Below are 16,449 nucleotides of genomic sequence, written 5' to 3'. Positions count from 1 at the left end.
CCTTCACAATGGCCTTTAGCAAAAGAACATCCATTATCAAATATATGTTAATGAACAGGGCAGTGCCATTTAGAACAGCCAGGAATGTGCATTATAAATCTACAAACATTTTAAATACTGCTTTAAATAGGCAACTCCTGATTTAAAAAAAAACTTCTCCTGAAAAAAATGATTACATTCATTAAAATACCATCTCCAAACAATGCATCAGACAGGCAGTACTGAAATACAGATATTTCTTCACTACAGCTCTAAAAATGGGTTCAAAGAGGTCATTTTTTTTTCCAAAGCAAGCAAACAACTGAAGTGAAAAGTGAGCACTTTGCATATGCAAAGCAAGCAGGCCTCTGCATTTCATGAACTGATCTATGTTATATTACTTTACCAACCTGAACATGGATGAGGGTTGGTGATTTTTGTCACAGAAGTTTATCGTCTGGCAGAACACAAACTGCAAACCCAAATGTTTTAGGACTGCATCACACTTTGGACTAATGAAAATCTGCATCTTGACAACATACTGGTTGCTAGTGAAAACACTTTACACATTATTGAGTTCAATAAGAATGAATTCTTTTAATATAAGAAACAATGGAAGCAAGCTTTAGCATATGCACTAAATACAAATACTTACAAAGATCAGCAAAAGATTACCTGCATTACTCATCAAGTTTCACTTATTTTCTTTTTCAAAGCTACAACTTGAGATACACATACTGACTTTCAACCTCCATAATTCATTTACTATACATCACTGATAAGGGAAAATATTTGGTGTTTCTAAGGAAAAGCAATCATGTCACTCAGGAATTCCCAGTCTTGATGCATTAGAAAGTAAATGAGTGGATTTCTGTAAGCAAAGCAGGGCACTGTACAGGTGGTGCAGCTGTCAGTGTTCACCTGAAGAGCAGACAGCTATTATTTACTAATAGAGTGAAACAGCATTGACATTGTTTCTTCTTCATGTGCTACTTAGTCCTTCTAAACAGAATCCAGCTATCCACATGCCACATTTCTGATGATGGTGTGAGACAGGAAAAGAATAAAATTAAAGTGGCATTTAAATATGATGAAAAATAGACAGAAACAAGTCATTATATTACATTTCTTGAGATGCATAATTAAGAGAAAAGGCCTTTTTCAACCTTTACAAATGAACTTAAAAAATATACTAAAATAAAAAAAAAAAAATTTTTTTAAATTACTGATAAATACAAAGATGTTCTCGCTTGTTTGTATTTGTTCTCTAGTCAGTTACTTTGAGGTTCCCTTCCCACAACAGCAAACACTTCTGGCTGTACACACAGCAAAAACACTGATCTCTTTCAATGTATAATGCTGGCATTAGGTTTCAGTAAAATTTTATTCTCTCAAAATGGAATGTCACAACAGAATAAGAGTTCAAAATAATGTTAAGCAGTACCGGTGCTGCAGAAAACAACGTATAAGATCATTATTGACAACTGTTCTGACAAAAGCACATTCCTGTATGGGGAACAAATCTGCATCAGAGAGCCACCAAGGAATACAGGGCTTTACAAGAGGAGAGTCATCTCTTATTTTTGTCTGAAACATGAGAACCAGCTGTTTTAGCTTGCTGTGCTGTCGCAGCATAAAAAACCTCTTTAATCCTGTAATTGCTGGAAAAAAGAAAATATACAACCACAGCTCTTAAAAATCTTAGAAGCTTTAACAACAGAAACTTTTTTTCAGGATAAAAATATATTTCTTAGACAGTTGGAAGCTGAAGAGTTTGTTGGTGGGTTCTCACCAAAAAAACATGCTGACATGAAAAGGACTACAGAAAAAAAATCACTCACGTAGTAACAGAAAGGAAAACATTGTATTGGTATTCTATACAAGTAGCTGGCTTTATAAGAAAGTCAAAGAAAAGATTAGATCTTCCATCATGTACAGATACCAGGCTCTAAAATGTTTAAACAAAGCTATATAAGAAAATGAAAAGTAAATAAGCAATTAAAACAGTTAGTGAAAAGCTTCTGAAATAACAAGCCTAAGGGTTACTATAATTAGCATAGAACAAGCTTAACAATATCTTTATAGAGAAGCAAACTTATTGGTGCAATTCAGTTCAGCTGATGTAATGCCTTCATATCTGAAGCATGCTCAGCAGTACACACAACCACATGCTCTGTTTGCAGAAGTGGATGCAGACACGCAACAAGCCTTTATGTTAATACATGGATTTGTATTCATCTGTTATGAATCTTCACTGGAAAGGGGAAACAAATTCACCTGGAACAGATCCAGCTGACCTCCTCTGCCACCAAATTCATTACAGTTTTTACCTCCACAAAAGCAGGTTTCACTCTATCAGGTAAAGGAATACTTGGCAGTTGAGGCTTTCTCTGCTAACAGCCAACAATAACTTCATCAAAATTAATTCTGCCTCTGCAGAAATACAGTTGTGGGAACACTTCTGCTGTCTGAGGAACAGCAAAGATCTGAGGTAGGTGCTAGGTCTTCATGCTGAAGGAAGCCTTCAAAAGAGACCATGCAGGTACACAAGCCAACTGGCACCCTTAGCTATCATCACAAAAAATGAGGATGCTTCTAAGAAAACGAGAAATCCTTCGACAGCATTAGAAACCACTGGTTGTTCTACACGTCTCTAAATCATCAGGAAAGGCACACGTTTCTGGGATAATGTACAGTTAGAATGCATTTCTAAATTCTTTTAGAAAATAAATTTCTGGTTAGCCTTTGGTTTGAAACTCCACCGTGAATTCACAGTGCACACATCTTCTAAGCCAACAGTTGGCTAAGCAGAGAAGTTTGAAAGTTCTTCACACAGCCAATTCAATACTGATATTTGGCCTTCTAGTTGAAAGCTTAGCAACAGTGTTTCCAAGAAGTATTTCAAAACATCACGTAATGCAGCTTTCCCAGATAAATGCTCTCCCCAAATCTAATTCAGTTGGTAAGCATACACACAAGACCCAGCCAAGGATGCACTGCACAGAAGGCATACTCTGACACAGACGTTTTTTATCTTTGTTCATCACTTCTAATAAACAACCAGTAAATCACCAAGGTAATTAACTATTAACCCAACCACAACATCTAAGACACTGTCATTGCTCACAAAACACCGTATCTGTAATCATTAAATTATCTGTGCTTTCTAAAACACCAGAATGATTATTGTAATATTACCTTCTCATGAATTTCTTGTGTAGACTGAGCATCACAAAATGCCACTGTGGCTACATCCTTCAGAATAGGCATTTCTACTGTACAATCCCTGCCATCCAGCAATGCTACCAACGGGCGTGGGTGCATGGGCCCATTCATGATCGGAGGTCGAATGCCTACAAAGGAACAGAGAAGATGAGTTATTCGAGCACGGAAATGTAATAGAAACAGGTTATAGCTAGCCTGCTTGTTCTGATGGCAGAAAAAGATTTCAAGGATTGAAGCTAATAAAAACAGGAACAAAAGCTACAGTCAGTAAAAAAAAATATCTCTCACACTAAGAAAAAAACGCAGCAGAGGCTCAGGAGGTTGAACAATGGAAGGTGGCTGAAAACGCTAAGGGAATAAGACAGTGTTTTAAAAGGACACTCTCACTGCTCTGCTGAGAAGTGTCTATGCAACCTCAGCCAAGATTTGTATTTTGATTGGATTCCACACCTTTACGAGCTGCAGAAAGAGTGAGAAAGATCCTGCCCAGGCTTGTACATCATGGAGCTCTATATGCAATTCAGTAGGGAGCTGAACATTCAATTTACATATGACTATGATCTGCTCCTACTAAAATTTAACTGGAAAAAAAAAAAAAAGCCTACAGCAGCAAAAATGTGTATTTACTGAAGATCCATTGTCCAACTATACATGCTTAGTGCTGATCCATGTAGGTCTGCTTCAATCCAGAAGTTTTATACAATGATTTTGTTTGATGATCTAATGCATCATACTTAATCCACCACTGAAAGCTCTCTGGAAAAATATGAGCAGAATGCTCATCCCTAAACCAGCAACACACTCAGAGCATTGTAGGTTGATAAATAAATATACATTAAACATTTGAGGAAAGGAAAAAAAAATAGTTCAAAGTACAGGCTTCATTTATATCCTCTTTATGGAGTCTTAAAATGAAAAGTAATCCTCATAACAAGATATTCAGAGGGTATCTTTTTACTGTATGGATGCCATAAATATATAAAAGTACTCCAGGGAATAATATTAAACCATTACATTTACACAAAAGCAGTTAAGCGTGGGTGGAAAAAAGGGACTTCCTGAGGAGATAAGGAAAAATGAAAACAAGAATACAGTACATGAATTTTTCCTCTTTCAAAACAAGTAGTTTTAAACACTGCAGAGCAAAGTAGGGTAGATAATTCTTGTGCGCAAATGCAAACGATGCTGCTTGTGACTTTAAAAATGTTGCTTCCTACTTCATAATCCAAATTAGGCCAATATGAATGCAGCAGGGTGAGGTTCCTCAGCTTCCTCCCACTAGAAATGCTTGTATCTGAAACCTCTGACAGCGTCAAGAAGTTGCCATCTGCACTGCAAGTCCCAGTTCTGCACACAGGATACTATGTGAAGGAAATCAGCAGCTGGGGAAAGGGATCTTTGCAGTGAGCAGAAGTGAGCAGCCTTACTATAACCTTACTACAAGCTGGCAGTTACATTCTTTACCTATTCTAACAGTTCTTGTACTTAAAAATGACTCAACACGGGTCACTGGAATTTCTCCTGTTTGCTGCACTACCTGCTGCCACTGACCTGAGGCACCTCTAGCAACCACAGCTAGCTTTAATTTGAATGCAATTGCTGAACATTTCAGATTGCTTACCCAGCAGCAAACAGCAAAAGAATCTTGCAGACGGGACACAGAAGGACAACAGATCCTCACTGACCCTTCTGTGTTCGGTCACTGAAGTGCATTTGCTCTCTTCTCATTCCAGCCCCAACGTCTGCCAACCAGAGCACAACTGCAGCACTCTCACCATAGCAGACAGGCATTCACCCAAGTGTTCCATGGGTGAAATGCTCATGAGAAGCACTTTCTGCTGGAAATCCATCAATACCTACCCTCCACTCTAACACACATCCTTAGAAATGCTACTGGTGCTCAGAAAAAAAAACAAATTATCAATTATTTCAGTAAATAGCACTTAATATCCCCATAAATACTGTTCATAGAAAGCCAGCACCTTGCTAACCTATGTCTGTTGTTACATGCCTGAACCCTAAATGGCCACACAACCTTCAAACAGCCATACTGACTAAATAAACCACATGCTCATAGTGTGGTACAGGACAAAAATGCAACACGAACACGCAATACAAATGCTACGTACCAATCTCAAGAACACTTACTATTCTTTAATGGGAACTTAATTATAAAACCCCAATCTTTAATTTATTTTAAAGCACTCTAAAATGAAGCATGTTATAGACTCGTTGCATATTTTGGTGTGAAACATGAACTGCACTAATAAAATGCAATTATGTTTTGAAACAAATGTAAAAATGACATTGCAAGCCCTATTCATACTGAATATAATAACTCTGCTTGCTGTACAAGTGAAATGTTAATGGTCATCTTCTTAATCAGGAGTAAAGCAGGATTTCAATGACAAGCTTGAAACAAAGCTGAAGTATATAAAATATACACAACTTCACTAGATGTTTAAGATGAAAGAGGAGAAATGTGGCACAGTTGATTTCCCTCAGAGATAGCAAAAAGATCTGTCAAAGGAAGAGCCCACACAGCCCAAACTGATAACGAGATTAAAAGCCATCCCTCTCAGAAATCATTCTTCTCACTAGAGCTGCCTCAGGAAAACATAAAATACAGCACCGCAAAACACAACTCCTTAAAATAACAATTTCTGTGAATCACACAAAAGTGCAGCCTGATTTTCCCTTATGCCTTTAAAATGAATGTCAGAGCTAGAAGGCACTGCAGAGCAAGCCCCAAAGCACAGCAGAACAAGGAGGAGAACCCTCCCCAGGAGCACCTCGGCGCTGCTTCCCCAGAACTCAAACACATCCAATGACCTTGACCTCAAAAAGCCCACAAACCCTGCCTTGCCAAAATCCTTTCTGAACTGCAGCACGACTTCCTGTTGCACAATCTTTCCGCCTAAACGCGCTATCACTGAATCGCAGACAATAACTCAACACTTAAGTAAACTTACAGCAACTTAATCACAGCCCTAGTCATTACTTAAAGTTTACATTTGCCGAGAGACGGTTTATGAATCAGAAACGTCTGAACAAAAAACTACCTTCTTCCACCACTGAGCTACATTCTGCTGTTTCTTACGTAGAAATGTCACACTGCACCACGCAGTCGGTTTCGCAGCACCCACTTGGAAAGGCAGCAGAAAGCAATGCGTGTTTCAGAGCAGTATTTTCCACACCCCTTGTTAGCAGCAAATGATGCAGCTCAGTGCAAGGAACAGAACCGTAAAGTGGTCCAAAGCGACATTCAGCAATACAAACATGAAATTCTGTTAAAAAAATCATGTCACTTTGCTGGCTTATTTAAGTATATGGTACAGCATTTTATGAAACACAGATAGCAAAAGGCACACACATCCACCCCCCACATCCTAGATCCTCTGTCAAGGGGAAAACAAGCTCAGCTTATCCTGAGACTTTCAGGAACCTCCCCCCCAACATGACACTTCTTAAACTGAGCCTGACTTCCAGGGTCATGGATTTAATTTCACAGCCCTTTACAATCTTCCGTATTCTGTGGCAAAATAGCAGCCTGTCATCCCATCCTCATTTCCATGTCTTTAACTTTTCTTGCAGCCTTCTGTAATCTCGAACCAAAGCTTTTAAATTTCTTATCCACTGCAACCTCTGAAGCCTGGATCGTGTTCAAATATTTACTAAAAAATTAAAACAAACAATCCATTAAAATAACATTAAGGGTCTGATTTGCTCTCGCAGAAGCCAGGAAGCTCGATGTTAAAGCTTCTCACCGCATCTGCACCCTTCCCCCTCTGGCTGCTGCTCTTCCTCTGCCACCCACTAACAGCCCAGGGAGCACAGGGTAGCAGCAGCACACAGATGCACTGTAACCACATGTACCTGGACCCCTCTCTACCACTCCTGCCTTGCCAGGTGAGCAGGGATGGGAGGAGCACCTGGATGCAATCAGAAGCCTTAACCCTGAGCCTTCTGGTTGGACGGGTACAAGCCTCTAAGGTTATCTGAATGTATTTAAGGAAAGCAAAGGTTTTCCTGACAGCTCAATCCTGCTATGAATGGGTTTGGTACTTCTCCTCTGCAGAAAAATAATCTAGCGCTGAAGCTCTTGTCCTGCTGGTGACTGCTAGGGTTTTTATAAAATAGCTTTTCTGAAATACCAGCAGGTTTAAGGTGCACACAGAACACTCACCACACGGCAGATAGCTGCCACAGACACAGCACAGGAGTTCCTTCAGGAGCTGCAACATGGATTAGCTGTTCTACAGAAAGGTGTCAAAAGGTTCACATTTTTCTGCTGCTGATTGATGTACCATCGTTAACACCAGATGTCTCTCAAATAAGGCATACACACTAGAAGTAAAGGACATCGTCAGGTCTGTGGGCCCAAAATTCAACCTACCTTTCATTTCCTTAAATCTGTTTGCAAAGTCCATTTAATTCTTTAAACGAGTTTTTCTTTTTTCGAAGCAAATGCTTCAATTCTTTTTTCTGAAAGATACACCAATGCCAAGAAGCACAACACTCAGCAGTAACCCTCTAACCAACACACACAAGGAACAGGGACAGCAGCCCTGGGAAGGAGAGCTTCCATTCTCGCATTTCTGGGGATTCTTACAAGCGCAGTGATTCAATAAGTAGGAAAACTCCCTTGATGACATCCTTTCAGAAGGCTTTTTCCAACCTTTTCTTACCTTATGCACAGCAGAAACATCACAGTGATTTACACTCTTAAGAAAATGCAAACTGCTGAAAAACCTCATCTCTATCTACAGAAATAAGACCTGAAAATGACAGGTTGGGCATTCAGCTCATTTACAACCTTGCACACGTAACATGAAACCGATCCCTTCGGGCAGCTACCTTCACTTTACGTTCTTACCTAGGCTGTAACTTTACTCACAGCTGTCACTTATTTACAAGAAGTCCTAAACAACATTACACATCCTTTTAAAAATAAACACTAATTTGAGTAAAGAACAAGTTGTCAAAACAAGCACAAATATCTCACCCCGAACATGAACGCAGAAGCTGTTATGAATCAGGCTTGCCAATGTGCTCTACTGAAATTCCTAGAAGAAGCATGCTTCAGAAACATCTCATGGCTCCTGGCATGCACCTCATGCATCTTGAAGCCCAGCCTTTCTTTTGCTAAGCTGGGGATACGTGTGCCAAGACCTCAAGCGGCACTTTGACTCGAGGCAGAATAAAACTAAAGCACAGTCCAGCAGAAATACACTATAAATGCAGTACAAGTATATTGGTCAGTAAAATGGATGTAAGAGAAGAGTGCTTACCAGCATGGAAATATGCAACAGAACCATCCTGACTCTACCAGAATCACATCCAACACCCTCTGTCACTGCCAGCTTGTCACCTCCTGTGACTTAGAATGAAGAATTTGGACAGTCGTAGGAGTTCAATAAAGACCACCACCACCAAGCAGCATGTACAGAAGAGCAGTAGCTAGCCTTGGAAGCCAGATTTACTTAGAATTGGAATTCATTTATATTCTTTTCTCATGTTTTGTTTCTAACTATGCATCTTAAGATTGCAGGAATCTGCTGGAAATAATACTGAAATTAATGGGAAGAGTCCCACACTGATTCCAAAGGAATAAGAACAGGACTTCACAGTATGCACACAAGAGGAAACCAAACACGAGCTTCCCTAAAACACACATGCAGTCTCCACTAAAGGCTATAGGGCTCAGAGGTAAATGCTATACGTTTTTATTTACCTAAGCTCAGTGAAAAACAAGCCGCCTTCCTTCTTCTAATTTGCAAGAGACCAAGAAAAACACAGGTGGTTTCCGGGGCTGCGCTGACCCAGAGATGTCAGAGACGTGCTCAGCACTCACACCCACTTACATCCTCTCGCTAATTGCAGAGACTGAAATGCACCCAGCTGCTCTCCAGGACCCTCTCAGCTCTCTCCTTACACAAAATACATCAGCCACACCACCAATACTTCCGTAATCACCACCCTACTCCACAGGCTTCCACATTCGAGACAAATGCATCACATCATTACTTCACCACTTGTGAGAATCAGCATGTGTATCCAAGTAGGCTGCTACAGCACACAGTGTGCAGAGAACTTTAATGCCATTTATTTTGCCTTTTAGGACCAACTAAACAAAGTAATGCCGTGATTTCTATTTAGAAAATGTCATTCCTGTAGGTGCTGGGACATGAGAGTCACGATTCCTCATTACCTCACCATACTGACACAGAAAAAACGTGCCACTCTCAGGTATTTGTCAGGTAACCATAAGGATAACGGCTTCTTGTGCCTTTTTTAATCAGTAGTCCCTAAGCATTTCCTATTAGTTACACGTGTACTTCAAACATCCAGGTGAGAACTGCAAGCACTGCACGTCACAAAATTACTCAACACATTCAAAGCATGCTACAAGGATACTGTCATCTTCACTGACATTTTTTAGAGTCAGAAAGAAAATGGCATCGATCACACCTATTTAGCATCAAATGAACAAGCAGTAATAACATGACGACTTACTGCAAAATCTTTTAATTGTCTCTCAAGGCTTAAACAGCAAATCCAATGACAATATTCAGCCACCACTACATCACGCAGTAGAAGTGGGAAGCTCGAGTGTCAGCAGTACAATATGTGCAATGCACAGCGCTGCAGAAGCCCTGTTTTGAAGCAACAGATGCATGAAAGCAAACCCCAGAGAAAGGGAAAACAGGACAGCTGAAAGGTCTGCTTCAAGTATTTTTAGCTTCATTAAGTAATAAGGAAAGGAAGAAAAAGGTGTGTGGGGGGGGAATAACAGTGGTGGTAGAACTGCCATAACTGAGCACGCTCGCATTATTTCCAGCCTTCAGAGGAACCCTGGCTGAGGCTGTGGGTTTCTTCCTTCTAGCTCTGGTTTGAGGATGACTGGTAAGTGCCTGCCTGCCAAGATGTTACAGAATGAGCTGAAACTTCTGCAAAATTCAACGCAAGAATCAAAGCAACCAAAGGCTTGACACTTCAGCAGTCGCTCTTGCCTACAACTACTCATAGGCATCCATTTCCCTTACTAATGAGCTCTTTTAAGTATCTCCTACTATCTCCAAACCACAGAGCTGGAAACACGAAGGCAGCTTGCACCAGAGCCATGTGCAGCACACCTGGGCACACAGCTGCTGCCATCTCCTTTGGGGACAAAAACCAAGAAGGAGCAGGGGAATGCCACCTGCCTTAACGCACACCCAAACTTCAGTTTATGGAACTTACATCTCAGTCCATAAACTTTATGGATCATTGGGTGTGACTGAGAAAAAAAAAAAAAAAAAAAAAAGGCAGTGAACTCCTGCAGACAGGAACTGGAAAAACAATCTGCTTCAACAATTGCAGCAGGAGCAGCGCCATTACCTCCCAGAGCCATTCCAGTAACAATACAGGTCCTGCCAAGGCTTACAGAAACACTTTCCATGGAAGGACATGGGCTGGACATTCTGAGGACAGAACACTGAATATAGAGAACAAGCCTGGTACTCACAGGAAGAGCAGGACTGTGAAGAGATGCACCGGCAGCCCTCAGCACAGCTCTTCTACCCATGCATTGAAAAATAAAGGAAGCAAGCAATGCTTTAAGTAATAAACCAACAAAACACGTTCTCTGAATCACCATTTTGCCCATGAACTGCATAAAAGCTGAACAGCCACATACCATTAATTTGAAATGTAATACACTCAAGGACCTGCTCTTGATTTGCCTGTAAAATATTAAGTAGGAAGGAATAAAAAGGATAATAAATTCTCTCACTCCTCCTAAAATGTTTCTCTTACAGTAAGCTGTTTTATTACAGCAGGTTTGGATTGTTTTGGCACAATTTAAAGCACCACCTGAGCTATACCTCATCTCCCTGCACTATCAATTCAACCCCTTTTGGAGCACTAATTTCACCTTATGTTTTAAAGGTGCTGCCAATCATCCATTACACAATCAAACTTCTGGATCCAGTCTGTCACAGCGATGACTCTGTGCCTTTCTGCATCCAGACATGGCACAGGATGCTGTCTCAGAGAAAGAAACCCAATAACCCAAGCAAAGCCAACATCAAAGGCTTCCTTTATTCTGATCACAAACACTGAAAGCAATTTCTCTAACAGCACACCTGTACTTTGACCAAGAACGTTAAACTATTACCCAGGGCACTCCTTATTTTCCTCATCAAAAAGGATGAAGATAAGCAAGTGTGGGGCCTTGGATAACCAAATTAGTTTCACAAGGTTTAATATTTTTGAGGTCAGCATAACGTGCTCAAATGATACTAAAAATAACAGCACTGAAGTGTTCTGCAGGTCGAACACAGTGCTCACTCTCCTTAAAACTTTTTCTTTTTAAATAAGGAAAGCGTGTATAACGCCCTACGCCTTCCCTCCCTACGCCTTTCAGCTCAAAATCACGACGATATTTTCATCAACGGTGAAAAAAATATTCTGATTCTCTTTATTAAGCATGTGAAGAAGGAAGGAGGGCTGGAAAATTCCCCTGAGAATTACAGCTACAACACTCAAAAGCCTGGGCTATGCATATGTATATGTACACCTATACCACATGCACATTCAAGACCAATGTAATTAAAAAGGGAGAACTCAGCACTGTGTTACAGTCCCCAGCAAACGGCAGCAACTTCCTTCACTCACACTCCATTCTGTTTTTTCTGAAAGCCACAGCAACTCTGACCAAAGCTGAAGCAGTGCAAAGGGCTCCTTAAAGCTCTTGGGATCCCTGGATCTTTTGGGTTCCTCCCTCAGCCACGACCTCTGCTGCTCACGGTCAATATGAAGATGGCTGATGACTGTAACAAGCTAGAGAACAGCTCATGAAAATGGGAAACTGAGGAAAGCTGTGGCATAATGGAACCAAAGCCCTGCACGCCCCAGGCAGGGTGCTCAACCCTAACCCACTCCAAGTGAACTGAGCTTGAATAAATAGGATTTCCTAAAGAGATGTTCATTTTGAAGGTAAGCAAACAGGATGTATGAAAATGACAAGCTTGCTGAGAACGGGCCAGCAACAACAGTCCAAGTGCCAAGTAAAACAGGTAGTTTAAGGCAAAAGCTGACTTTATGTTATCATGTTACATTTAATCATAACATAATAACAGCCATGATGTAAGAGAGTTGCTATACAGAGCTTTTCTTCAAGCAGATTTTGAGTTTCAATTACAAAGGCTTTCGTCCCAGTATCACAGTTAAAGACGTCCTGAAAAACAGTTAAACTCGGGACTCATTCCCATGGCTCAATGGGAGAAGCAAATCATTTCTTCCCACATACACCACATACTAACGGGGCTTGGAGAAAGTTTTTGAAGGCTTTATTTCCACTGAACTGGTGAAAAGCCAGAAGTGTTTAAAAATGACCCATAGCTGCATTTTTCATTGAGTTTTACAGCATTTCTTTTTGTCTCTGCAGTTTAACCATTTTGAACTTGGGAAGGGCTCACTCACAAGTGTAAGAATGCCTTGGCTGCAGATAAAAGCTTCTAATTATTTTTCAGAGCACAAATCACATTCCATCTCCCTGTATCACATAAAACATTAAGCAGTGCTAAAAGCATCAGTAACAAAGAAGTGTTATAAAAGGAATTACTGATTCTATTAAGAGCTACAAAATCTTAAGGCAAAAGGGTACCCCTCCTTCGTCATGCAGACGAGATCCCTTAGCAGCTAATCCTTCCTACTGTATATTTCTTGTCTCCTCTAGCACCACATTTTGGAAAATGAATTTGCTGTTACCCTTCCCAGCAAACTGCCAGCCTGCACTCTTATTCTAGCTTTTTCCATCCATGCTTCAGCTTAAAAAACAAAAACAAAAAAACAAAACTGAGTTTGTTACAGCTCCTGCGTCCCACAGCGTGTGGGTAGAGACGTTTACCAAGCTGCCCACAGCACGTGTGTGCATCACAGGAATGTCACCTCTCCCTCTTGGTGACAGCCTCAGAATTGTGCAGCACTGCAACTCCTGGAAATGGACAGCATGGGAATCATAGAGTGGCCTGGGTTGAAAAGGACCACAACGATCATCCAGTTTTAACCCCCTGCTATGTGCAGGGTTACCAACCAGCAGACCAGGCTGCCCAGAGCCACATCCAGCCTGGCCTTGAATGCCACCATTATGGATGGGGCATCCACAACCTCCATGGGCAACCAGTTAATGAATGATCACAGCAGCTTCCTTCCACTATCAGGATAGAGAGTGACTGAAGCAATGAGAATGGATGCAACAAACAGTGTCCAAAATACGCCACTCTGATCTGTAGATCTTCTACATACTCAAACTAGAAACACAAGGAACATCAGTACTGGGATATATTACTGCGTGTAAGGAAGTTTGCATGGGCATCACGTGTCTAAAAGTGGTCACAGTAAGCACTCCAATCGCTTGTTCTTTCACCAGAGTAAATCACCAAGGCAATCTCAGTCCTCACAGTATTTTCATTGAAGACTTTATTCCAAAGGCTCCATCTTATTTCTTTCTATCCCTCCTGCATCAGTACTCTCACCCCAGTTACAAAAGGAAGAAAGGAAACAAGTGCTGAGAACAGCAGATGAAACCTGGAAAACAACTCAGTAAAGTCAAAAAAAATGATCCTCTGGATGAGGATTATTTATTGGGCCTGAGCTGCAAAGCTGATAAAATACCTACAAAGAGAGAATGAATCAGCTGGTGCTTTAAGAGTCAACTCCACTTACACATACTTACATATTTTTAAATCATTATCAGGATTATTTCTTTAGAGAGTCTACAACACTGCAATATCTGGTAACACGTGGGGGCTTTTCTGAATTGCTGCTCAAGGTGAGAGAACTGATGGCCTCCCGGCTTCTTCCAGAGTCTTCATTAGAACTTTCCTTTCCAAGTCCAATGAATACTGGGTGATTTTGTAGCCAAGTTGAAACATATCAGCTTCTTAACAAAATATTATTAAACACATTTATTGCATTGTTCCCTCAAAACCAGCCAGCATTGTGGCAGGCACTGTACAAAGCCAGACAACAAGAACATCATGGCAGCAGTTTGCACAATGAATGGAAACACAGCACAGCTAATATAAGCCCACTGGTTTTTCCCTTTAAGAACACAACCCTTTTTCTGGTTACAATTTAACACCTGTGTTTTGATACATGTTCCTTCACACTTGTTTTATAGGTACTTTCCAAAAGGCTTAAATAAAATAATCAAATTAAGCTGGACGATTTGTTCCTTAACACATGTTGAATAGAGCACTGGGTAACAACTTAAGACAAAAATACTTAAGGGACAACACCAGCAGCAGTGCTTCCCTCTGGGAGGTCTGGTGAGAACCCACAGAAGACTATGGGAGTACCCTTGATTTTGATGAGACCAGCGTCCAACCTGTAAATAAATGAAAAGAACACAGACAGACACTTCTCTTCCCAGCACTGCACAGAGCTGGGATCAAGTGGCAGCAAATGCAGTGAAGCCAGCTCTGTCCTGAGACCTGGGGGCACCCAACCCCAAGCCACACAATTGGCATCAGCTGTGCAAACTTATGTTCCTCACCAGACTGAACTGCTGAGCTGGGTGCACTGCAGGGTGAAAATTGAGAACAAATAAAGAAGCAATCCTGACAAACAAAAACACAGCAAGAAGTTATGAATGAATGAAACACTGGGCTGCACAGAGAAAACGGAAGAGGAGCTCAGTCTAATCAAGAAATGTCACAATTCTGTATGAGGATTAAGCCAATCTGCAGCTTTCCACCCCCTCTTCCCTCCCCATGGTTCTGGCTGCTGCTTTTCCATGATCAGCATCAGGCTCTTCGAGAAATGATGGGGGGGGGGGGGGGAAGAAGTAGTTTACAACAGGCAGGGGAAAAAAAGATCTCATCTCCAGTTACTTTGACAAGTACATCGAGATGGGAAAAGATGGCAAAAGGGTGAGACGTTTGTTTCTCACTCTTAACAGATCTATTTGTTATGAGAGAATGGAGAGGGTGGGAAAGTGGGGAGAAATGGTTACACTGTATATGAGGAGCTGCTGTCACACAGGAAGCAGCACAGCCCAACCTTCTTTCACAGCTGCACTGCGGGCAGTGAGAATCTGATCTACAAGCTGCCAAAAGCACGACAAGAAGCCCTCATCTCTGCTCCTAAACCCCTCACCTCCAAGAAAACTGCTCACAAATAACATGAGAGCTCAGAAGAGCTGTGACAGAGGAGTTTGGTATGAACCAAACCATTGATTTTTCAATCGAACTATTTAAATTGAGCATTAAATATTAAAATGTGGGGTTTACACCTACAGTGTTCTGCTTTCTGATTGCTTATTTTTAAAAATGTGGAGAAACTAAGAAAAAGAAATGGGCTATCCAGCTGCTGTGTAAGATCACGAAATAGCACTCATGGAACAAGCACTGTGAAACAGATCCCGAAATGAAGCATTTGAAGCCTGGAACAGGATGGAAAAGTATAAGCCAAAGTAAATTAATTCAAATCTTATTTCTATTCCTCGTATCCAATCTGTATAAAGCTCTCCAAACAACGCTCTGAACTACTAGAAATTAAAATGAGATTCGATCCTAAGGAACTTGAAAGCACCTACGTTGAGAGCAAACAATCTGCACCTGCTTATAATATGTCTTCAATTAGTTATTTAGTTACCTGCACTTAAAATAGCCCGTACTCCAACAGTTTCACATTTCTAGAGATGTGAACACGCACTGACAGTCCAGCTATTCTTCATTATGGAGACACAATGGTGAGACTTGTTTCTCTCCCAGCTGCAGCCCCCGATGAAGCGTACATCACGGCACCAAGAGCAACGCTGCAGCCATCGTGGCCAGGCTGCAAGTTGCCTTTTGCCCATACAGAGGTATTTCAGAAACCTGTTAGTCAAAGCCACAAAGTAATGGTGGAAGTATTCCTCCTTCAGTACTCATCAAAGCAAGCCTCTGACTTTCTTCCATGCAAAACATGGTACATCCCACCAAGAAATCATCCATCCATTTTCAAAACCACCTTATTTAACCACCTAAGATAGAAAGAATGATAAGTTACGTTGCGTCAGAAAGCACGTGAGTATTAATGATGGGGAACGATGAAGAACATAAATGGCTTCCATTCTCACATCGAAAAACAAGTACCTGCAAATTAATGCTAAAGGCAACCGGTCTATAAAGCAGCCATGTTTCCATGCCAACTGATCACAGAAATACACATAATTCAAAAAAAAAAAAAAAAAAAAAAAAAAAAAAAAAAAAAAAA

At 40.8% G+C, this 16,449-nt stretch overlaps 1 protein-coding gene across 4 annotated transcripts in view; it reads right to left on the bottom strand.

Moving 5' to 3' along the window:
• The window catches only part of CTBP1 (C-terminal binding protein 1), a 166,433-nt gene that overhangs the window by 34,008 nt on the left and 115,976 nt on the right, over positions 1–16,449 (bottom strand). For all 4 annotated transcript variants that reach the window (XM_042872201.1, XM_042872202.1, XM_042872203.1 and 1 more), the window contains exon 2: positions 3,178–3,332. In XM_042872201.1, coding sequence (XP_042728135.1) covers positions 3,178–3,332 — 155 coding nt within the window. The remainder of the gene's footprint in view (positions 1–3,177; positions 3,333–16,449) is intronic.

This window comes from Lagopus leucura, unplaced genomic scaffold (assembly GCF_019238085.1).
Source record: "Lagopus leucura isolate 7727_CA_CO unplaced genomic scaffold, USGS_WTPT01 Super-Scaffold_100004, whole genome shotgun sequence".
NCBI lineage: Eukaryota > Metazoa > Chordata > Aves > Galliformes > Phasianidae > Lagopus > Lagopus leucura.
This window is presented reverse-complemented; position numbering and strand designations above follow the sequence as displayed.